A 25,639-nucleotide genomic window follows, 5' to 3' on the forward strand; every position below is an offset into this window, starting at 1 on the left:
AATCAATGGACACAAATCTGATATTAGGAATGGCAACGTACAAAAACCTGTAGGAGAACACTTCAATCTTCCTGGACACACAATTGCACATCTAAAGGTAGCCATCCTGCAGCAAAAAAACTTCAGGACCAGACTTCAAAGAGAAACTGCTGAGCTACAATTCATCTTCAAGTTTGACACAATCAACTCTGGATTAAACAAAGACTGTGAATGGCTTGCTAACTACAAAAGCAGCTTCTGCTCTCTTGGAATTCACACCTCCAGATCAGCTGCTAGAAGTGGGCCTCATCCTCCTTGATTGGATCCACCTCGTTATCTCCAGCCTGATCCTGGCCTGCATATTTATACCTGCCTCGGGAAATTTCCACTACATGCATCTGACGAAGTGGGTCTTTGCCCACGAAAGCTTATGCTCCCACACTTCAGTTAGTCTATAAGGTGTCACAGGACTTCTCGCCACTTTTGCATCCTCTGACAGTCATCTCAGTAAAGGTTGTTTGAATTTAAATGAAAAATGTATGAATCTGTGTCTGAAAAACCCAAACCACCCAACCTCCTCTGACCATCAGTCTTCTCCTTTTCAAGCTAAACAAGCCCAGTTCTTTCAGTCTTCCTTCATAGGTCATGTTCTCTAAACCTTTAATTATTCCTGTTGCTCTTTTCTGGACCTTCTCCAATTTTTCCTCATCTTTCTTGAAATGTGGTGCCCAGAACTGGACACAATACTCCAATTGAGGCCTAGCACAGAGTAGAGCGGAAGAATGACTTCTTGTGTCTTGCTCACAATACTCCTGTTAATGCATCCCAGAATCATGTTTGCTTTTTTTTTGCAACTGTGTTGCACTGTTGACTCCTTTTTAGCTTGTGCTCAACTATGACCCCTAAATCCCTTTCAGCGGTACTCCTTCCTAGACAATCATTTCCCATTCTGTATGTGTGAAACTGATTGTTCCTTCCTAAGTGGAGTACTTTGCATTTGACCTTACCTTAAACTGCATCCTGTATGCTTCAGACCATTTCTCCAGTTTGTTGAGATCATTCCAAATTATGACCCTATCTTCCAAAGCACTTATAGGCCCCCTCAGGTTGGTGTCATCTGCAGATTTAATAATCATACTCTCTATGCCATCATATAAATAATTGATAAAGATATTGAATATAATGACTCCCAAAACATATCCCTGTAGAAACCTCCCCTTTTTATGCCCTTCCAGCATGATTGTGAACCATTAATAACTACTCCTTTGGAGAAGTTGATCCGCCAATTGTGCACTCACCTTATAGTAGCCTCATCTAGATTGTATTTCCCTAGTTTATTGATAAGGTCATGCAAGACTGTGTTTTTCCACAGGTGAAATTAATTATTTTTTCAACACAGTCTCACTCAGTGTAAATGTGAAATTAAGTAACCCTTCTGCCAGGGAGTGCCAGCAGCAACCAGGGCCTGGTTCAATATCTAGAAGTCCCTTTTCATCCCTCTCACACAGAACTGGCTCGAGCCCCCACCCAGTAGCTTGGGAAATTCACACACCCCTGGGCGCCTCTGAGAGGCAAGGCTTTGCCACTCTCAAGCACAGAGTCTGAGCGTAGAAAATAAACTTGTAATGAAAGAGGGAGAGAGGTCACATGGCATTAGCTTGGGAAAATACCACGAACAGAGTTCATAACCCCCCATGAGTAACCTTCCCAGCTCAAATGCATTGAGCAATGTCCTTTGCCTCTCAGGCTCACTAGTCCAACAATGTAAGGGTTCTATTCACATACCCAAACTTTCTATGTACCCCACTTACAGCTCTGTCCAGTCAGTGCGGACCCTGACACATCACCCTGATGATTCCACTCATTGAGCCTGAGGCCATGCCACCTTTGTGCTGCTTCTGTGGTCCACTTGTTCCGCCAGCCGCTTGCCCTGCTGGTCACCTGCCGCTGGTACTACTGGCTGCCCGCGGGTCATTCCCACCAGCCGCACTGCTGGTCACCAGCTGCTGTTCCTACCGGCCGCCCGCCAGTTGTTCCTGCCAGCTACTGCTCCTACTGGCTGCCTGCTGGTCATTCCCACCAGCTGCTGCTCCTACGGACCGCCCACCATTCGCAATGGGTCTGGCTCCAGGCCAAGCCAATGACTTCAGCTCTTAGTGATTTCAACTCTTAGCCACCACCTAGGCTGGCCAAAAGATTCCAGCTTCCACTAGAGTAACAAAAAGACTCCTGATGGAGTCTGCTTTAGGTCTAGCCTTAGAACGGGGGGGGGGGGGAGAGGGGGAAGAAACAGGTTGAACCCTAAGCTCACATCTGGCAGGCATGATGCAGGCTGGCTTAAGCCCTTCCAGTCCTTCCCCTCCCCCCCATTCAGTTCACTCAACTCTGGAAGGGGGAGGCTTGTTTATCTGTGACCCCTTGCAATGATGGTGTCTCTCCTGAAAGCACTGGTGTCATATTTTACAGTTCCTACATTTAAGGGTAGCATGGTTTGTGACCCCACAACAGCCACATTAGTTACAATACTCCACATTCCATTCTAACAACCGATCCTCCATCAGCCCTGGCTGAATTAGATTTACATAACCACACCCCGCCTTCCTTCCCCATCCCATCATGAGCTGTATTTACATATCAACAGTCAATTATCTTGCAGAGCTAAACAACTTCAGTTAGCTACATTGCAGCAGTCCTTCAGTCCCTACTTACTCTTATTTGCAGCCAATTATTAATAAATGTATTTCCTATTGTTTCGCTCATTTCTGCTTGTGACCACCCTCTCCAGTCTCTCTCTATCTCAGCAGTACAGTTCTCACAATCAAGACTCAAATCAACAGAATGAACCAGAAGGCTGGATTTACCCATGCATTCATCTATCCCTTCTCTTTTCTCTGACGCTCCAGTGCTTATCTTCCCTTTTTAGATATCCTTTGCCAGAAAGAAGGTGTTTCGTTTACTGTGAAAAATCCCCAAATCAAATCAACTCCCATTTGTAAAATTAATGAAAGGCTGACCTGATTGCTATATGATGACTATTGAGACTGGCTTGATCTAAGGGTTTGTCTAGACTACAGGGTTTTGTCAACAAAAGTAGACTTTTGTCAACAAAACTATACCTGAGTCTACACTACCGCCGAGTTTGTTGACAGTAAGTCAACAGAATGAGGCAGTGTTGTCGATGGCGGTAAACCTCATTCTACAAGGAATAAAGCCTTTTTTTCATAGAGTTATGTCAAAAAAAGGTGCTATTGCATCCACACTGTGCTTTTTCAAAAGAGAGAGTCTAGACTCTATGAAAAAAGCAGTTTGCTTTGTTGACAGAACTGGCTGTAGTCTAGACGCTCTTTTTTGACAAAGGCTTTGTCAACAGTATCTGTCAACAAAGCCTCTGTCGACAAAAGCCTGTAGTCTAGATGTACCCTAAGGCTGTGTCCAGACTCCATGCCTCCGTCGACGGAGGCATGTAGATTAGCCAGATCGGAAGAGGGAAATGAAGCCGCGATTAAAATAATCGCGGCTTCATTTAAATTTAAATGGCTGCCCCGATCTGCCGATCAGCTGTTTGTCGGCAGATCGGGAGAGTCTGGACGCGATGCCCCGACAAAGAAGCCTTTCTTCATCGACACAGGTAAGCCTCGTGAAACCAGGTTTACCTGTGTCGATGAAGAAAGGCTTCTTTGTCGGGGCATCGCGTCCAGACTCTCCCGATCTGCCGACAAACAGCTGATCGGCAGATCGGGGCAGCCATTTAAATTTAAATGAAGCCGCGATTATTTTAATCGCGGCTTCATTTCCCTCTTCCGATCTGGCTAATCTACATGCCTCCGTCGACGGAGGCATGGAGTCTGGACACAGCCTAAGTGAAGGGAACAGGGATTCAGAAGAGCATTAACCATCAATGGCTTGAGTTTGTGTACTCTCTCTCCTCACTACTAAACATGTCACACACCTGCTTTGACTTCCTTCAGAGCTGTGGAAGCAGGAAAAGGGAAAAAGGAGACTTGCATGCAACCATCTTAGGGCTGTAAAAAGTGGAGCAAAAGGACAGGCTAATCCTAACCTAACGACGCGATAGTTGTAAGGGATGCTGTCTCTGCCTAGATGCTGTCTCTGCCTCATTTTAGAAGATAAGGATGGAATGCTGACTTAAGCAGGAACCTTGAGATAAGGTAGCATCTAGAAACAACAAAATAACTGTTAGCCGTTGATTCATGTAATGGGAAAGTATATATATTTGCCTTTTAACTGCTTGTATTTTGAAGATCTGCCTAAGGAAGGGAGACTCCCTGTCCGACCGCAATCTTCCCTTGCAATTGCTCGAATAAACCGCCTCTGACTTGTTGCTTACAAACTCAGAGTGAGGATTTGTTTTCTTCCACAGAGCAAAGCTAACAGCTTTGTTTCTCTGTTGCTGTTGGTGCTGATTTTTGTGTGGGTGGTCTAGATAGTGTAGATGCAAGGATGCAGGGCTTACAATGGACTCTTACTCTGCTCCTTCCTTGTCAGTATTGTGATACGCTGACTCGTTCTGTTTTCAGGACAGTCTAAATTGCCCAGGTGCCATTACAGCCTAAGAAATTAAATATTACAAAAAGCCTCCAGTTTTGTTTTGCATTATAAACATCCGATGGCTAGATGTTGAAGCTACACAGATTTAGTAAGTAAGGCATATTTTGTTAGTGGTGAGAGTATTTGACCACTGGACCAATTTACCAAGGGTCATGGTAGATTCTCTATCATCAGTGACAATTTTTACATAAAGATTTAATTTTTTTCTAAAATATATGTTGCTCGGGGAATTATTTGGTGGAAGTTCTATGGCCTATGTTTTATAGGAGGTTAGACTAGATGATCCCAATGATGTTTTCTGGCCTTGACATCCATGAATTTTGAAAAATACTAAAGTCTGGGTAAAGAGATTAATTTGCTATTATTAAAACAAGCCTGAGAAGGTATGACCCCCTAATGAGGATGATGTTAATAGGCTATAAAGTAGCAGAAAGTATATAATGCACTGCCTAATGTCCATGTGACAACTTCTCTCTACTGTTTAGTAATCTTATTTTTTCGGATCAAGTAATATGGTTTAGTAATCTTACTTTTTCGGATCAAGTATATTATACACCCATGGTCACCAACCGGTCGATTGCAATAGGCCTCGACCAGTCGATTGAAAAGTGATCAGACCCGCCTCCCATTTCTCCTCCACCCTCGAAAAGCTCCACTACCTACCTCTAGTGACAACGGAGGTGGTGCCAGCTTCCTGCGGGGTGGACGGAAGTCCTGAAGCTTTGCGCCACTTCCAGGCATTCCAGAAGTGCGCTGGCTGCTCCCCTCCCTCGTGCCTGTGGCATGCTGGGCGCGCTGCAGGAGGGGCCCTTGGCCCTGGAAGAAGAGCATGGCGGCTTCCCTGCACCTCAGGAGGGATGAGTCGGCCCCGGAGGAGAAGCACGGGGGTTTTGGTCCTGGGGTTTCCCTACACCATGGGAGGGAGTTGGCCCCGGCTATGAGGGGGGGCACAGAGGTAAATGAGGCTCAGAAGGGGGCCATGAGCAAAAAAAGGTTGAGAAACACTGGTTTATTGCATAAGTCCACAGCTTAGAAGGGAAGGAGAGCTAATAAAGGCAAACACCAAAAAGCTGAGCTCTTTAATGCCTATTTTGCTTCAGTGTTCACCAGCTATGTTAATTGGGACCAGATGCTTAACACAATATTATCCAAGTGGAAGGCACACAAGTTACATCAGGGGAAGGGCAGGTAAAAGAATTATTTTAATGAGGTAGATGTAATCAAATCAGCGGGCCTGGTGAAATTCACTCTTAGGTGTTTAAGAAACTAGCTGAAACATACTTAGAAACATTAATGATTAGCTGTGAGAACGCTGTGAAGATGGGTGAAGCCCCAGATGACTGCAGAAGGGCAGATATAGTACTGACCTTTAAAAGGGAAACAAAGAGCACCTGCGGAATTATAGACCAGTCAGTCTAACTTCAATATCTGAAAAGATACCGGAACAAATAATTCAATTATCAATTTGTAAGCATCTACAAGCTAATAGGATTACACGGAATAGTCAGCATGGATTTATCAAGAACAAATCATGTCAGCCCAACCTAGTTTCCTGGTTTGATAGCGTTACTGGCCTTGGGGCTAAGAGGGAAGCAGTAGTGATGGATTTTAGTCAAGCTTTTGACGTAGCCCCACATGACATTCTCAGAAGCAAACTGGAGAAATGGGGTCTAGATAAAATTACTATGAGGTGGGAACCCGGCTGATTGAAAACCCACATTCAGAGAGCAGTTATCAATAATTTGCTGTCAAATAGCAAGGACGTATCTAGTAGAGTCCCATAAGGTATTGTCCTGGTTCTAATACTAGTCAATATTTTCAGTAATGACTTGATAATGGAGTAGAGCATAAGCTTACAAAAGCCACAAAATCTGTGGATGATACCAAGCTAGGAGAGGTTGCAAGCACTTTGGAGGACAGGATTAGAATTAAAGATGACTTTGAAAAACTGAAGAATAGATCTTAAATCATCAAGATTAAATTAAGTAAGGACATACTTTTGAGGAAGGAAAAATCAAATGAACAACTATAAAATGGGGGAATAACTGATGAAGCTGTAATATTGCTGAAAAGTATCTTGGGGTTATAGAGGCTCACAGCCTATGAGCCGACAATGCAATGGAGCGTCAGAAAAGGCGAATATTCTGGGGTGCATAAGAGTGTTGTGTGTAAACCTGGGAGCTAATTGTCCTATTCTGTTGACATTGGTGAGGCCTCAATTGGTGTAATGTGTCCTTTAAGGACAATGTGGACAAACTGGAAAAGAGTCCAACTCAGACACATATACCTGTAATAACTCTCCCTTTTCCTTAAGCTCAGTAGGACCCCTACAGAAATCAAGCCGCACAAGTCACACTCAATGCAAATAGTCCACCATATCAATTACTGTCAGCCTACTGCAAGGTGAGAGTCTGTCCAGGAAGCCTCTCACCCTGCTGCTACTGGTCCACCAATCTGAGAACCACTAGCATCGCCTCATCTTTATTTACCTTTCTGGAATTCTGAAGTAGTCCAATAGGTTTTAGTGTCGAAAATGCATTGCACTCAGCAGCAGTTGTCAACAGTGATTTAGAAGCATGTTATAAAGCTTCTTTGGAAATACTTTGCACTGGGCTGCCTTAAGCCAACAGACACGATTTAGGTGCTGCTCTCAGTGCACTGGGCCAAATCTTGCTTACTGATGTGATATCTTGGGTTGCCCATTGTGTTTGACACCCACATGTATAGTTTAGGGCCTGCAATTCTTTCTTTCACAAAATTCCCCTGGAAACAGGTACTGAGACTGTTTTTCCCCGAAAGTCTTTGCTGCCAAGGTACTTCAGGTTTAATCTAGTTCTAAATAAATAAGTTGTGGCCCATTCTTCATTCCTAAGCCCAGCAGAACTTTCAGGGGCATTAGAAAGCCCAGCATTAGGTTTGTACACAGGTGTGGGGCTATGACCTTTCTGGACAAGTTGATTCTGCCAGCATAACTCATGTTAGGGCTTGAACACTCCTCAAGCTGAATAAGAGTAGTAAAACCTGGTTCTCAGTTGTTTTAGGCTGTGTATTAAATAGCAGTATTGCACTTGCTTCTTTCCCACCTGTATTTGTGTGTGTCCATGTCTACAGGGTCTGCTTGCTCACCCTCACACGTTAAACTACCTTCTGCAGTTTCTCAGGTAGCTGTGGGTGGGGAAGTGGTGGTGTTTTAGGGCCTGGCCACACAAATAAGCTTACAGTGGCAAGCTGTACTGATACAGCTGTGCCACTGTAAGATCTCTCACGTAGCTCTCATCATAAAACCACCTCAGTAAGTCATGTGGGTGGGAGAAACTGTCCCACTGACACAGCACTGTGCACACTGCCACTTATGCCAGCAAGCTGTATGTCACTCAGGGTATGTCTACACTACCCTCCTAGTTCGAACTAGATGAGTAATGTAGGCATACCGCACTTGCAAATGAAGCCCGGGATTTGAATTTCCCGGGCTTTATTTGCATAAGCGGGGAGCCGCCATTTTTAAAACCCCGCTGGTTCGAACCCCGTGCTGCGCGGCTACACGGGGCACGAACTAGGTAGTTCGAACTAGGCTTCCTAGTTCGAACTACCGTTACTCCTCGTGAAATGAGGAGTAACGGTAGTTCGAACTAGGAAGCCTAGTTCGAACTACCTAGTTCGTGCCCCGTGTAGCCGCGCTGCACGGGGTTCGAACCAGCGGGGTTTTAAAAATGGCGGCGCCCCGCTTATGCAAATAAAGCCCGGGAAATTCAAATCCCAGGCTTCATTTGCAAGTGCGGTATGCCTACATTACCCTCCTAGTTCGAACTAGGAGGATAGTGTAGACATACCCTCAGAGGGTAGGAACTCCAGTTTTTTCAATTATGTTTGACATAAGACCTGGCCTTAGTCTCAAGCCTGATTTGCCATGTGTGTCTTGGATCTTTAGTAACAAGTGAAGGGTGAAGGCCAATAACAGACCCTATGGATATGTTTTAAATATATGTAAATCTGTCAGTAGGGAGGAGTCAGACCCCTTCATTACTATTTAATAATAAGCCCCATTCTCGTATTATGATATTTGCATTTTCAGACCAGAAGTGCTTGACTTCCCCATCCCTCACTCCCAGTCTTCCTACAGGGGCCCTTCCAGTCCTCTTCCCTCCATCCTACAGCTGTATAAAAGCATTTTTGTTTGACAGCTGGGCAGCCTCCCCTAGCTGATGCCATAAAGGAACCCTAGTTGTCATCTGGTGACGATTTCACTGGTTGCCGGCAGGGGGAGGTCAAAATCCCGATACCTGTCAAAATTGTTTGAACTCATTTTTTTAAAACCAAGTGAGGATCAGAGAGAAGGTGACTACAATTGTGCTTTAATTGTGGGAGGCATTTTTGAGGATGTGGAAACTTGCTGTATTTCTTAGAGGTGATTTGTTACCAAATTATGAGAAATATACATGTGCAGGACACACCCTTTCAGAGAATGTAATAAACCTCTAATAACTTAACAAAATAAACTCCAGCTACTTCTCTCAAGACTCATATTTCGCTCATGTGTTACAAATCTCTCTGCTCAGATGGGTTTGTCCTGAGACACTTGTTTGCATGTAAAACATTTTTTCATTTGTCAAAAGGTCTGCATCCATATAGAAAAATAAAAGCACAGTGTAAAAGTGTAAATGCATGCATAAAGCTAAACCTATATATCAGCCTTTAATCATTATTCATGTTTTGCTTCTAACTTTCTCTTCTCAGAAGTGTTGCCTCAAGGTGTAAAAATTGATGTTTCTCTCACACAGGATGTGACTTTTTGGAAAAGAGGAGAACTGTGAGAACTGCTTCATTGCTGATCCAAAATGCAGTAGATGATTATTCCAGAGAAAGGCTTTCATGCCACCTGTAACCAAAGTGTTTCATGGAGATAAAACAGGGGTCAGCAACTTTTTCAAATCAAAGAGGTAACCAGCAAATGTTGTGCATCAGTGCGAATGACCAGTCCCATTGCATTTCTTATTTCGGTTTCACAAGATTGCACACAAAGTGCCTCCAAATGCACAATCAATGAAAGATCAGAAGTGGGTAGTTCAGACAAAAGTAAGGAAACCCCTTAATTTGCCAACCATTGTAGGTGCACCATACTTACTCACCAATACAAGATTATCCAACTTTATTTCTTTCTTGCTTACAAAATTCTTCATAGTTTTAAGGATGTCTTTGCTGTTTGATTTTTCTTTGGTAATATCTCAATTATTTCTTCATGCACAGCATTTCCACAAATATATATACACCTCAGCTAAACCATTAACATCTCATGGTGGATGTCTTGTCCAAACCAAACAAATGTATGCTAATTTCATCAACTTATTTCATCACTATTTTCCTCCTAAACTTTGGAGGCTATGTCCACACTGGCGGCTTCTTGTGCAAGAACTCTTTTGTGGAAGAGTTCTTGTGAAAATACTCTTCCACAAGAGAGCATCTATACTGCCATGTGATTTTGCACAAGAGATGAGCTTTTGCACAAGAGCATCCATGGCAGTGTAGACGTTCTCTTCTGCATGAAAGCTCTGATGGCCATTTTAACCATAGGGGCTTCTTGCACAAGAAATTCATGTTGCCTGTCTACACTGCCCTCTTCTGGAAGAGCTCTTGCGCAAGAGGGCTTATTCCTCATGGGAAGAGGAATAACTCTTCTGGAAGAAGCCCTGTTTTACAACACTATACTTTAAATTTACTTCTGGAAGAACACTCATGCAGTGTAGACAGACGGCAAGTTTTTGCAGAAGAACGGCTGTTCTTGTGCAAGAAGCTGACAGTGTAGATGTAGCTTGGGGGTCCAGTGCTTAGAAGGCTAGCCTGGCCTGGGAGTTTGGGATTCATTGCCACCTTTGCCACAAATAGTCTGTATGACCCTGTTTGAGTCTTAGTCTCCCTAGGGTTCAAGCCCCATATGTAAAACAGATTAAGTGTGCCCCTACCTAACAGAGGTGTTCTGAGTATAAATATATTAAAAGATTGTGGGGCATACAATTAGCCAGGGATGGGGACTATATAACTAGGTTAGCTAGATTTCAGTTCAGACTGGGAGATCCTATCCCTAAAGATATAAAGTGTTCCAGTTGACAAGAGCTGACACATGGTGTACTAATATTTGCAAGTTTGTGTGAAGGCACATAGACTAATTCTAGCTAAGCAAAGGGAGTGAAGAGGGGCTGGAGAGCGAGAGAGAGGGAGGCTGGAACTAGTCTGGAGAAAGTCTGTGGATGCGTTTGAAACCAGAGAAGAGGAGAATTTTGACCTGTATTCTGAGAACGAAAAGGAAACCACGAAGGCAGGAGCTGGATGAGGTAAAGTGTTTGTTCTCCGTAGGTGCAACAAACCAGGCTGGAAACAGTGACATCAGTTAGAGTAGCTGTCAAGGCTGCTCCCTACTCTAGCATGACGAATGCAGAATTTGGGGGCCCACAAGAGCACTACAAAACCTTGCCACTTCAGGCTTTGGTACAACCGCCCCCCCCCCACCCATGAGAATTTCCTGAGAGATGGGTAATGTTTCTTTCCAGTAGAGAAATTTTGAACCATATTTTACGTTAAAAAAAAGCCTATGGGAGTAGCATCCTCCAGGAATAGTGAGTGAAATTTGCCTTCCTTTGAGTATTGTAAATTATATGGCGTTAGTCTAATATTGTTCCTTTAATTTCACTACTGAATATACTTCAGCAAGGCATTTCAGCCTGGGCATTTCACTATTCCCTTCCCATTTGCCATTTTATTCCTCTCACTATCCAAACCTTTGTGTATTTTTCTTGAACATTAGCAAAAGGCACACACTGTATTACTTATGATAAGCCAGATAAATAGCGCCAGTAAATTATATGCTACTGAACAAAAAATGTATTACAAGTGTTTTGGAGGAAAGTGGTCAGCAGTCAGGTGGATACTCAGAATTCAGTTTTTTCAGCAGAAAAGTATATAGTGTCTTGCATCCCTAAAGTGTTCAGCTCAGAGACAAGAGTAAGGAGTGCTGCAATGTTAGGCTACGTCTACACTGGCCCCTTTTCCGGAAGGGGCATGGTAATTTTTGAGATCATAATAGGGAAATCCGCGGGGGATTTAAATATCCCCCCCGGCATTTAAATAAAAATGTCTGCCACTTTTTTCCGGCTTTTAGAAAAGCCAGAAAAGAGCGTCTACACTGGCCAGATCCTCCGGAAAAAAGCCCTTTTCCGGAGGATCTCTTATTCCTACTTCAAAGATCTCTTATTCCTACTTCAAAGGATTTCCCTATTACGATCTCAAAAATTACCATGCCCCTTCCGGAAAAGGGGCCAATGTAGACGAGCCCTGAGGGTAAAGGAAGAGGTGCTGGAATGGGTTGGGGGGGCGGAGGCAAGGAGTTACGACTGGCCCAGTTTTGGTCGTCTGGAAAGAGGGGGTGAAGAAGAACAAGCAGAGGGCAGGGTTTTTTGGGGAAAGAGGCAGTGTGGGAGCTCAGGGGTAGAAGTGGGACAGGGCAGTGCATGGGCTGGGGCTTAGGGATAGCAGTGGTGTGAGGGCAGGGTCTCTGGGGTGAGTGTCCCTCCACACTTTTAGGCCATTTGTGATTTCTAGACTGAGTTACCTTCTTGTCCAGTGTCCCATCTCCAGCTGTGGCACAACCCAGAGGGTTCAGGGGAAGGTTTAAGAACACTGCACCAGGGAGATGTAGAATTAATTACAGCCCCCTGCCATGAATTAATGGCCAGCCCCCTGCCATGAATGTCTCAGCCTGGTCTCAGGGCTATAGATTGGCTTCTACCTGAAGCACAAGGTTTAAGATGCCTTATGAAATTTGTTGTAATTAATTTTGGTACCCCTGGGTATTCTTGATAGCCATATAAATACTTACCCTTTTGAAGTGCTTGACCTCCGTGACTCCCTGTGGTAATAAGTTCCACAGTTTAATTACATGTTGTATGCTGGCTTTTATTTATTTATTGGTTTCTCATTTGTTTAAACAATCGGGGCTGTCTCAGTTGTATTTTTCAAATGCCTACAAATTAAACTGGACAACACAGTGAAGAACGTGCTGAAGGGAGCTGGAGGGCCAAAGGACTGAGTCTAAACAATGTTATTGTTTTCTCTCAATTTTACTGTTTGTTATTTAGCGTTGCATGCAGGAGTCATCCTGATTAACAGAGATTAATAGGGCAGGAACTCTCTGCTCCTTCTACAAACAATCCTTATTACTGGATTTCCCATTCCTCAAATGTCTTTGAATGCTGCTCCTCTCCCTTCAATGCTGGACATAAAGGTGTTTATATTAGATGGCGGACAGGTGATCTGATCTTGAAGGTATATATGCCTCATGCTTTCCTCCTTGGAGGGAATTCTCTTAAGATTCCTGCCAGCAGATGCACCCATGAGCACCTTTTTAAATTTATACCTGTGTTGGTACTTTTGATTCTCCTTTGAACTCTAGCTTCTACCAGAGTTACTTATGCCTTTATCACCTTGAAACTGAATTGTTGTCATGAACTTTAAATGGTGGCTAGACAGAAAGCCCTCTCAGACACTATCGCTGGACAATAGTTATCCACCAGGGAATATACAATAGCAATTCTTTGGCAATTGTTCCAGTTCCTCTTTGCTCCTCAGTGAAATTCAAGTGTTGGCTTTGGACTATGAAGTCCAATACTCCCTGGGTATCTGGGAGCCAGCCTGCACCCCTTGACTTGTCACTGAGGATGAAGAGAGTCAATGCAGTAGAGCTGACAGTGCTAATGTTAACATGTGAGGGGCTCTGACACTTGAATGTGCTCCTTCTATCCTGCTCTGCAAAAAATTCAAATTTGCTGCCCTTCAGGGCTCAGTACACAGAGCATCATTATTTTCCAGGTCTGAGAGGAGGCATTGCATGACCAAGGAGTTTTTTGGCTGCACTCTGAGTTATAGAGTTATAATTACATTCTGTTTATTGGATTATCTATGTGTGATTTACAGAGCAGGCATCTTATAAAGTACAAAAATCAACATGTGGCACTGGGATTCACTAAGATAGTGCTTTGAGCTAAAAAACCCATTGAATAGGTTTCTACTCCTGGCATTCTACATGCAGACTCAGATGCAACTGTGTGGCTGTGTCCAGACTCAGGGGTTTTTTCGGGAAAAGTAGCCTTTTTCCGAAAAAACTTCCCCTGCGTCCAGACTCAAGCCGCGTTCTTTCGAAATTAAATCGAAAGAACGCGGCTTTTCTTTCAATGGCGGTAAACCTCATTTCACGAGGAAGAACGCCTTCTTTCGAAAGTTCCTCTTTCGAAAGAAGGCATTCTTCAATGTAAATAGGGCTTCTTCGAAAGAGAGCATCCAGACTCACTGGATGCTTTCTTTCGAAAAAGCAAGCCGCTTTTTCGAAAGTTCAACGTGCAGTCTAGACGCTCTCTTTCGAAAGAGGCTTACAGTCTAGACATAGCCTATGAGAAAACTGATATTCCATGAACAACAGTAATCTTATGGTGTCAAGAGGGAAACAACAGAGTGGAGATGTGACCCAAGAACCCTTTAATGCCATGTGACAAGGAGGCTACAGGAATGTTCTAAATCTTGTAGGTAAATGCTCATTCTCAAGGAATGTCACATGAGGTCCTAAATGAAAGTTAGGGTCAGATTGGTCATTAGCATTGCTGTGAAATGTATGCACAGAGATGATGTAAGTAAGCAATGATGCATATATACATTGAGCATATGTTTTGAGATTTTGTATCCAGGCATGAGACACTGGCAGTGGAAAAGAAACAGATTTTCTGTCAGACAAGAGCTGTTGAGTCACCTCTCTTGCTCATGGTCTGATGAAACAAGGCATTGTAAGCTAGCACAATGGATGCACATTTACAAATGAGGTTATTGTAGAAGTGGACACTCAACAGGGAAGCAGCAGGCAGGGAAAAGAGACTGGGCGTAGTCTGTGTTGTCTCCGAGTACAGAAAATGAATTTTGCAGATATAAGAAGACAAAGACAACACCTAATACTGTATCTAAGATCACTTTAAATGAAACAAAATGGAAGAAGATTGCCTATCTCCTAGAACTGGAAGGGACCTTGAAAGGTCATTGAGTCCAGTCCTCTGTGTTCACAGCAGGACCAAGTACCATCCTTGACAGATTTTTGCTCCAGATGGCCTCACAACCCTGCGTTTAGCAGGCCAGTGCTCAAACCAGGGTACGTCTACACTACAGCGCTAGTTCGAACTAACTTAGTTCGAATTAGTTAATTCGAACTAAGCTAGTTCGAACTAACGCATCTAGAACTAAAAACTAGTTCAAACTAGCGTTTTGCTAGTTCGAACTAGTAAGTCCACATTGAGTGGACTCTGGACAGGGCTTAAGGATGGCCGGAAGCAGTGCCGGCAGGGCATAAAAGGAGGACTTAGAGCATGGAGATGCTGTCTCAGGCTAGCCGAGGGCTGCGCTTAAAGGGTCCCGACCCCCACCCCGGACACACAGTTCTAAGGGGTGCCCCGCTTGCAAAGAAGTTCTGGCTTGGAGTGCCCTGAGTGCCCACACTGGGCACATCACACCACTCGGCCATCAGCCCGGCTGCACTTGCCACAGGCTGCCATCTGGGGAGAGGGAGTAATTGGGGGGCTGCAGGAGAGCTTCCACCCCCAGAAGCCCGCAGAGCCAGCCCAGTCCTCCCCATCGGGGGCTCGTACCCCATTCCTCCCTCACCTCCTTCCACTTACCCTTCCTTAGCCCCCCTTCTTATTGATGTACAAAATAAAGATAACGTTTCTTCCAACATTGACTCTGTCTTTATTGAAAAAAAACTGGGGGAGACTGGGAAAAGGAGGTGGGAGAGGGGAAGAGAAAGGCTGGGAGAGGGGAGGGCAACTAACATGATCAGGGGTTGGGAACAGGTCCCAGATGAAGAGAGGCTACAGAGACTGGGACTGTTCATCTTAGAAAAGAGGAGACGGAGGGGGGACAGGATAGAGGTCTCTAAAAGCAGGGGTTGGGTGGAGAGGGTGCATTCAGAAAAGTTCTTCCTGAGTTCCCATAAAGAAGGACTAGAGGACACCAAAGGAAAGGAATGGGTAGCAGGCTTGAAACTAGTAAGAGAAAGTTGTTCTTCTTGACAAAGCAAATAGTTAACCTGTGGAACTCCTTGCTGCAGGAGGCTGTGAAGGCTAGAACTAGAACAGAGTTTAAAGGGAAGTGAGATAAAGTCATGGAGGTTGGGGCCATGGAGTCCTATTAGCCAGAGGGTAGGAGTGGTGTCCCTGCCCAAAGTTTGTGGAAGGCTGGAGAGGGATGGCACGAGACAAATGGCTTGGTCATTGTCTTTGGTCCATCCCCTCCAGGGTCCCTAGGGTTGGCCGCTGTTGGCAGACAGGCTACTGGGCTAGATGGACCTTTGGTCTGACCCAGGATGGCCATTGTAAGCTCAGGGCTCAGTGTCGGGGGTCTCAGTGGACCCCCTTGATTTTCATGCACACCTGGTCCTGGGTGGCCAGGCTGGCAGCTCTCCTGCCCTAGATGGCCACTTTCCTGTGCCTAGTGCAGAGATCGTGGACGAGGTCCACGATGTCCGCACTAGCCCAGGAAGGTGCCCGCCTCTTGCGGTCCAGGGCAAACTCCCGGGAGCCGCCAGCCTGGTCCCGGCAAGAGGGGGTGGGCTGGGGGGCATCGGGTGGGTGGCTCTGTGCCGTGCCAGGTGCAGGGTCTGCTAGCTGGGTGCTGGCAGGCTTGCACCAGGCACGGGCACCGTAGCCAGCCCGTGCCCCTTTAAGGGGTCCGGGGCCGGGAGGGGGGCATAGAGTTTCCCTGGTGTTGGCCAGAGTGGCCACCAGGGAAACCTGGGGAGGGCTAGCCTCCCACTAGTTCGAACTAAAGGGCTACACAGCCCTTAGTTCGAACTAGCTAGTTCGAACTAGGCGTTAGTCCTCGTAAAATGAGGTTTACCTAGTTCGAACAAAGCGCTCCGCTAGTTCGATTCAAATTCGAACTAGCGGAGCGCTAGTGTAGCACCTATTAAAGTTAGTTCGAACTAACGTCCATTAGTTCGAACTAACTTTGTAGTGTAGACATACCCCCACTGAGCTATCCCTCCCATTTACTGCTGTAGTTCATACATTGACCATCCTACCCTGTTCCCTTCTGGGACATTCTCAGGCATTCAGGTCTGTAAGTCGTCTTACTATCCCCACCCACGCTACTGCTTGAGCTTCCCTGAGTATCTGTTCCCCGCCATCCAGTCTGTTAGACCCTCCCCCTTCACCAACCCCATCAGGAGCTCTCCTCTGGATACAGCCAGCCCTTACTTTGACTTGCAGCTTAAAAGGTGTGCCCCTGGCTGAGTCTGTTTGAAGCATTCTGGTGTTATGTCCTGCCCCTTGACCAATGAAAACTTACAGACAAATCAGGTCAGCCACCCCAAAGAAGCTGTGATCGCCAGCGTCTGCAGAGGCACAGGTAAATACGGTGATGGCAACCCACCAGGGGCTAACCCTGGGGAACCAGATCTGGCCCATGGGCTAGTATATGCCCACCCCTCGCATGGCAGACAAAGAGGCAGCAGTGGTGCAGCAATGGAAGACACAGTGAAGATGACTGGATGTGGAAGCTGCAGAATGTACAGTATTGTGGGGCAGGTACCCCAAAAGAACGCTGTGTGTGTGTGTGTGTGTGTGTGTGTGTGCGTGTGTGTGTGTGTGTGTGTGTGTGTGTGAAAGAGAGAGAGAGCGAGAAGTGCCACCTGGTAGAGCTGATGAAAGAGAAGGTCTGAGGTTTGGACATGCAGGTTGAAACTATGGTTGAGTTTGAAAGGGAATCTGAGCAGATGAGGCTCATGAGAGGAAGCTGAAGGGAAAAGTCAAGACTCACACATACAAGCAGGCCCTCTGATGCAGGGCGAAGGGGAGACAGCGAGACAGCTGCTCAGGCCCCAGGGATTTAAATTGGCCCCATGCTCCCAGCCGCTGCTGCTATTGATGGAGATTAGAGCAACTGATTAAAAGAGCTTTACATTAGGAACCTGGGACAGACAGTTGGGAGATGCTCATATAAATCTCCACGCCCAATTCCAGTATTGAGCGGGATGAAAAATCAAGAAAGAAAGAACACACACTGGAGAAAGGAACAGCAGTGGTAGGAGAATGGGCATCAAGAGGACAGGTAGTGCCAATACAAATGAAGGTAACAATCATGTTGGCAAGTCTGGCAGTAGAATGACTGTACCTTACTGGCTGAGGACGCTGGGTGAAGGCTAACATTTTGTCACTGTTCTGCCTGATGGGAGCCACAGCCCTGAATCAGGTGCCCAGGTTCCCTATACAACACAAAGGGTGTGGTTGGGCAACTTTGAATGGGATTCACAAAAGCCAGCAGGCTGAGTGGGGAGCTGTTTAAACTAGCCAATGGGAAATCCTGAGGAGAGAGATTGGACTTAGGCCCTACCCTTTCAAGACATAAGATAGCTAATGGGAAGCTCCTTCTTCCACTTGGGATTCTCAGGCCTGGTTTACACTAGAAAATTGTCAGTTTAACTGTTGCTCAGAGATGTGAAAAATCTACAATTGTGAGCATGAAGTGAACTTAATCCCTAGTGCAGGCAGTACTAGGTTGACAGATGGTTTCGTCTGTTGAGTCCTGCTACTACCTCAGTGATGGGAAAACTGAAGCACTACAGCTGTGCTGTTGTACCATTCCAAGTGTCAACAAGCCCTCAGCCATGACCCTCTCCTGGAATTGGACACCTAAGCCAAGCCAGCCCTCTCTTGCCAAAGGCTGAGGAGGTAATGGTGCTACCCTAGTTTTACCCAATTGCCCAGTGGTACAAGCCCTGTCCTGGCAGATGGGAGACCAGCATCCAAATCCTGCTCCAGAGGAGGGATAATAAACCAGATCTCCCACATCCTGGGTGAGTGCTAAGCTGTTAGCTATAAGGAGTATATGTGTGAGAACATAAGAAGAGACATACTGGGTGCATGAGGGTGCATCACCAGCTCCTCCTCTGTTTTGTGTGCAATTTGATGCAGTAAATGGCCTCTAAGACTGCCGACCAGATTGGGTGCAATGTGGGGGGGAGGACTCTGGCACAACTAGGTGACTGTGCATGACTACTAGCAGAAATGTAGGCATCTATGGACCTTTAGGAGCAAAATTTTAGGTGCTTACTAGGTTAGGCAGGAGCTGAGTGGGGGTTCTGAGGGTTTAAGGGTAACTCTAAACCTAGTATCTCTGGTTTCTTCTCCAGCCAATTTCATTCTCAGCACATCACCAGTAGCAGTGCTAAGGACATTTTGGGTCAACCAATAGAACCCAACTTTGGGCGCAGATGTTGTTATTAAGGGCAGACATTTCTGATTATACCCCTTTAAGTCTAGTGGCATCTTTGTAACTTAGTAGAATGCCAAATACACACTAGGCCACAACTGACTTGCACAGAGCTTACATCTGCAAACGCTACATAGGTACATTAAAGGTGCTCAGTGAAAGTACATTTACTTTATCATGCTTTACTTTCCCTTTGTGTGTGTGGCAAAACATTTGCAAATCACTCTCTAAAAGCCTGTTTATATACTCCCAGGAAAAGTCAGGGAAGATAGGCACACTTGAATGATCACTCTGGGTATGCTTACACTATGGGATAAGGTCGAATTAAGATATGCAACTTCAGCTAAATTAATTGCTTAGCTGAAGTCAAAGTACCTTAACTCAACTTTTGGCACTGCCACACTGCAGGGAGTTGAAGGGAGAACACTCCCTTTTCGACTGTTCTTACTCCTCGTGGAAGCAGGACTACCAGCATTGATCGGAGTCCCTCTCTCAGTTACAATTAGCGTGATGGTGTCCAATGTCATCCGGTAGTTCAGAGACATCTACATGGAACATGTCATGGGTCACCGACAGTACCAGGACGAGTGAATGAGACTGCCGATAAGGGACACAGACAAGCCAGGGAGACCACCGATGCGCGATGCAGTCAAGAACATAACCCGCATCCTTCCCTGACAGACTGTATTTCTTTCCATAGAAGACCCACAAGACACTGACTAAGGGATGCACTCCATACCCATATACCTATGTGCTTTACCACCACAGACTGTGACGCTATACCCTCTATGGATGACGTCCTCAAGAACATTATTCACTGATACTTCAAAAACTCACCCACCTTAATCTGGCACAATGCTGGTTATGTACACTCTTTGTCTCATTAACTGTGAGAACCAATACTTGTAACTTTCCAAAACCCACTCTTGACCACGAGTGTAGTGCCTCCTTTTTAAAGTGTATCCTGTAAACTTTATATGAAACATTAGCTTTAATATTTTTTTCTTTCTATGCTACTTAATTTGCCTGATTGCTACAAGAATGAGTATAAAGCATGATCTCTGATTTAATTTTTAAGTTATTTGAAAACCAGTAGTGCACATACTAATTATAGACTAATCACACAACTAACCTGACATTTACATTTACATCGCACTGTCCATTTGCAAAGTGCTTTTCGCACAATCTAACAATTGCTTGGAAGAGAATGTCACATGCCAACACCATTGGCTAGATTATTAGGCTTAAGATTGTGATATGTGGTTGGTTTTGTTTGAAATTAATGGCAAAATGGATACGGGGAAGGAAAAAGGCCACAGAGGAAAAGAGCAAACCAGTGACCACCCCCACTAAAATCAAATCCTGTGACCATGTAGCATATATACAAGTGGTTCCATATTGTGGCCCCCTTTAAGCTGAGCGGATAGGCAATATTCAGGGCTGGAGGTGACGTGGTAGCCGCCCCATACCTCCACCAATATTTTAACTGTGAAATGGAGTGCCCCCACATGCCCCGTCCCTGCTCCTCTGTATGCACCTCCCCCTCCCCTCACAGCCACTCTTCAGGGTCTTCCAAGCATTTCTGTTAGATGGAGAAATTGAAGATAGTCAGGTCAGGTGGTTTCATGACACAGTCCTGCTTATTTGCAAAGAAGAAATATAAAGTCCCGTTTCCCTGAAAACACAGGCACTAACAACAGGAGATAATTTATTGGCTCACAAATCTAACCCTGACTTTCCCACCAGCACTCCGCCCAAAAACAGCTCTCTCTGCTTTCTCTCAGGGTCACATTCACAGGTGTTTCTCTTGCTTTCTCTTGGCATTCTGCTTCAGATACAGGCACACTCACCTGCAATCCAAGAAATGCCTTAGCCCCCCTGCATTGCAATCAGGTCCCAATGAAACCCCTTATGCTCCTTGAGTGAGTTCCCAGGCCATCTATGTAACCTCTGATGTGGGTTTCTTTTATTTCAGCCATCTTATTTAATAAAGGAGTCTAATTGCTTTTTCCATTGAGTCAGAAGGAAGGGCAGTATGCACATGCGTCAGCTTCAGCAAGGTCTCTGATTGCCCATAAATCATACACCCTTGTTGGCAGCTTCCAATACCCTCCGGCATAACAATATATATTCTTAATGTAGTGCTCACAATTCAAGAGATGCGGCCTGGAAACCAATGTATGAATTCATAAAGATTTCACTGGTATTTGTATCTATGTAGTGTGTGCCCAGTAAAGCACATCATTCACATCCCACTAAACAAGTTTGCAAGGCATTCACGACATGAAAGCTGGGTAAATTCTTAACTGCTATATTGTGTCTGTAATGATTTCCTTTGAGAGTCCCTTTAACCATTCATTAGTGAAAAGTAGCATATACAGGACTGAGTTTGTTAGCACAGAACACTTCTATTTTGGTCAAAGCACAAACAGCTTTCGTACTGTGAAGGGAGCCAGGTAGAACAAGCAAGACCTCCCTTCCCCCGCTCAGAGCTTCTTCCTGGCTGCTATTGCTGACTCAAGGCTGCAGTGCTATCCAGCTTCCCGTTTTTAGGGGCTTTGCCAATAGATCTAAAAAGGAAGCACTGGCAACATTCTCCTCTCCTTTTTCAAACTACTGCATACAGCTGCTTAGAGCTTGTGGTGTGGCAGAGAGGCCATGAAGGGACTCAAGTGAGGCTGACCTGTGCTGTCTCATCCCAGGCTGCAACTCTGTGCTAGTTTTCTACTGCATTTAGCAGTGGTACAAAATGTTGTCCTTAGAAGCTTAATTTTTTTACAGTATAATATTACAGCTCAGTGAATAGAAAATGAAGAAAAATGCCATTTCTGGCAACGAGAGTGCTGCAGTATTAAGAACGGTGTTTCATGTACATCACTGCTGTACTGAAACTCAAAGCTACATTATTTTGTTTCTCTGTGTTATGAAGATCACAACCTCTTTTAAAGAATGGTTCTTCTTAGGAAAAAAACAAAGCATCTGGTACCAGTTCTGTAAAGAAAATGTTTTATTTAAAGTGTTGAATACCATCACCAGAATGAACTTGATTTACATTAGTTGGTGTTCATTACAGGCCTAATCTGCCCTTTTTCTCCCAACTGTAATTCCCTTTAATTTTTAAAATGTACTATGTACAAGACAGCAGTGATCACTGGAATAGTGCTATTTACATGACTAAACCATAAGTAGAATTGCAGATGTTTGAAAATTAAAAAAAAATACATTAAATTTTAAAATAAATACTGCATAATGCAAGTATATACAATCCTTCCATATGGTCATGTCTTCCTTTTCAAAATCAGAAATCATTTATATAGGAATATGAATAAAAGAAAGTGTGACTGCATCTGATAGTATTAGGAAAACAGTTGTACTTTAAAAAAATTCTGGGGAATATCATAGACTGTATGTCTTTAGCATTTATTTGTTGCTGGTACACAGGTGTCTAAATTATTTCAGTAAACAGTTTTACCAGTCTGTTCATTAGCATAACATTGTTCCATCATATAATCTTAGAATGACAAGACACATTCTTGATGTGTATCATATTGCACCACATAAATTAAAAGGCATATAAAGTGATACTGTTGTTACTTTTGCCCTCTTATGAAACATGGACAGTTTTTAATGGGCAGCATTAATACATTTTCAAACAAAATCAGAATAATTCTGTGTGCATGGCCTTAATTTAAAGTTAAATGCAATGTATATTTCAATAATTATTGCAAGTTTTCAACATTAAATAATAAGTATGTATTAAAGGCATTTAAAGACGCAGAAAAAGAGAGAAAGTTTATCATTAAATGTTAGCCAGTTACCTTCCCTTTATATGAGAAATGAATGAGAAATCTGGACTTGCAACACCACCTAATGGTAATAAATACCTGCTGCCTGGAGACATCATCTGTTGACTTTGCATCTAGAATCGTGGTGATGTTGTCAAATAACTGTTTGATTGTACTTGTTCTACTGTTTTTAAGGCAATTACAAATCAAAGTTTGATATTTTTATGCAGACCGATGTTCACTTATTAAACCTCGGCTATCACAAATAGAGACAATGAAAAACAGAAATTTATAGCAGAAGAATAATGAAGAATTTTATAACCTTTGTTAGCTGCTATGACTCCAAATATGTAGCTATTTGTTTGGCTCAGTGCAAATAAAAAATGGTGAAATTTAGTTCCTAAAAATCAAACAATTGGTTCATATTTACTCTCTCCAAAACCTTCAAGAAATTATAGTTCAATCCTTGAATGAATGATGCTGGTACTGAAAACAAAATTTATTAATGACATCTTACAATGGCCACGTAACTCCAGTATTTTGCTGTAGAATTCAATTTGAAGGTGAGAAAAAAATGAAAATAAGTTACCATGCACTGTACAATTAATTGCAAAAAGTTCAAATATCTTCTTTATCAAATACATGCTGAATTACTTTAATGTACTCCCAAGCCATGTTGCAAAATCCTTTTCAACATGCTTGAAAAAAGTAAGCTCTTAAACAATATTTTTGTCCAAGAATTCAAAAATGCAGATCATCTGCAACCTTGAACTGAATATGGGGCATAAGAGAGTAATATGTCAAAAGGTAGCAGTTCTAGGATATAATGGATCATCCTGGAAAGTAAGAGGGGGGAAAGAGTGAAAGGAAGATTCAGGAGAGAAAGGAGGAAGAAGTGTACAATTTGCACATAATGTCGAACTTTACAAGGTTTGTACCTTTTACAATTAAATAAATTTAATGTATTATACTTATTTCTTGTCACAAACAGAATTGTAAATATTAGCTAGAAATTATCATCTTTTATTTTTAATATATGTCTGCAAAAACACAGATCATGATTGGTTTAAAGAATGAAAAAGGTGGTGTGTCTCGGTATCACCCTGTTGCATTCTCTCCCCTTTAAAACCATGCACTAGTGAAATTTACTTTTAAAAATAATATAAATTGTTGAAAATGGCTGATTTATTCTTTTTTTTGCAAGTTGCAGCCCCAAGAAAATAATTTAAGTGTTCAGCTAAATCTGTGTCCATGCAAAAAAGTTTCTTTAATTTCAATACAGTACAGTATATCCAAAGAATTTTTATTTTTCAGAGAGTCCATCACATCTGGGCTTTCACTGTAGCAATAGCTGGAGTTATGAAGCCTGCCACAATAACTTTTAAAGCATTCTAATACGAAGAGTTTTCTCTGGTCTCTTCTCCATATGACAGCTGGCATTTCTTTTTCAATGGTCTTACATTCTTCTGTTGTTCTTCTGATGTCTACTATTCCACTGATTTGTAACATGGCTTCATGGAGGAGGGATATAGCTTCTTTTCTGTGGTATTATTAGGCTTTGGGGGCAGTTAAAAGGGAGCAACAAAATAGATATGCCATTGAAAAGGACTTTTGTTGCATGAAACACATTAACTCTTTTAGTTTAATCCATGGCTTCAGATTGGATCAAAATTAAATGTCACTTAACTCCAAATCTGTTAGTTCTTTACACTTCCACTCTTTCACCTGAGGGCCTTCCTTAGTGCACAATGTGTGCAACTTCCTCTGAGAACACAGGATCGCTTGGTAGCCCTAGAAACAGGCTCAGAAGACACAACATTAAGCATGCAGTGTTACCAGGGTTTGCGACCTGTAATTATTTTTTGTAACGCTGGTTGCTATGACAACAGTTTCACAGCTGCTATGAGCGAGCATAAGAGGGTCCTGTTGAACTTTCAAGCGATGACTGGGAAGCTCGTCTAGTCAGAGGAGCCAAAGTTGGATCTACTAAGGAGGAAGGGGGGAAAAGTTTGAACCATCCAATCACCATATTTGACAGGTCCAGTTCATCTAAAAGTATCTGTGCCACTCCCATAAAAGATTTGTGATCCATACGTCCATAGTCTCCCCAAACAATTATCTGTTGGCAAAGGAAACAAAAGATAGAGAAGTTTCAGCAACAAATATGAAAACTGTGATCTGATGCAATCAATTCTTTGGCTGTAACCAGTTACTTATTCACAAACAAGCAATCCTAAAGAAAGACAGCCTATTAGCCCTGATTCCGCTAGAGTGGTACAACCAGAGGAGTCCTCTGGGCTATTAACCCATTTAATCATGAAATATAAGAGCTAAAATATTGAGATCCAGTGTAAAATTAAGCACATATATTTATTACAAGCAAAATATGGTTGAACTTATGCCACCCACATAGTTTAATGGGTTGGAGGCTTGACTGAATTTACAAAGTGCTGGACAGCTTTGGAATGTAAGAGGGAATATTCCCAGGGCTAGACCCCTCCTCTTCAGTGAGCTGAATCATAGGGGTAAGCAGCGAAAAGTTGACCGTGTGTTATGGACTATCTGAGAGAAGCCCTGTAAACCCTGCACTTGACCCAGATAAAGGCCTAGTACAGGGAGATGGGGAAGATAATATCCCACCCAGGGACTAAGTTTAATAAAGTTGCAGCCTGACAGTTAAATCCATTCTTGTGCCTGCTGTCAGGTCTTCTCTCCACCATGCAGTGGATTAATTTTGTAGCAACTGATGTACTGGCGGTTGATTTATTGTGTCCGCTTAGATGCAATGAATCAATCTCTGAGTGCTCTGCCGTCAACTCCAGTACTCCACCAGGACGAGAAGAGTAGCTGGAGTGAATGGGAGAACAACCCCCACCGACCTTACCGTGTGGAAGACACCGTTATAAGTATGTCGACTTCAACTATGTTATTTGTGTAGCTGAAGTTGTGTAGGGTATATTGTTGGGGGTGGGAAGGTTAGTGTAGAAGAGGCCTCATTCACCTATATTTCTTGA

General features: G+C 43.6%; 1 protein-coding gene across 4 annotated transcripts in view; it reads right to left on the bottom strand.

Moving 5' to 3' along the window:
• Positions 1-21,578: 21,578 nt before the first annotated feature.
• RIMS2 (regulating synaptic membrane exocytosis 2) overlaps positions 21,579-25,639 on the bottom strand; it is a 517,795-nt gene continuing 513,734 nt past the window's right edge. The window contains exon 27 of one of the 4 annotated variants that reach the window (XM_075920242.1): positions 21,579-24,744. In XM_075920242.1, coding sequence (XP_075776357.1) covers positions 24,526-24,744 — 219 coding nt within the window. In that variant the 3' untranslated portion in view covers positions 21,579-24,525. The remainder of the gene's footprint in view (positions 24,745-25,639) is intronic. The other 3 variants (XM_075920239.1, XM_075920241.1, XM_075920238.1) reach the window with 3 other exon arrangements.

The sequence above is a fragment of the Pelodiscus sinensis genome, chromosome 2, assembly GCF_049634645.1.
Source record: "Pelodiscus sinensis isolate JC-2024 chromosome 2, ASM4963464v1, whole genome shotgun sequence".
In the NCBI taxonomy this organism is placed as follows: domain Eukaryota; kingdom Metazoa; phylum Chordata; order Testudines; family Trionychidae; genus Pelodiscus; species Pelodiscus sinensis.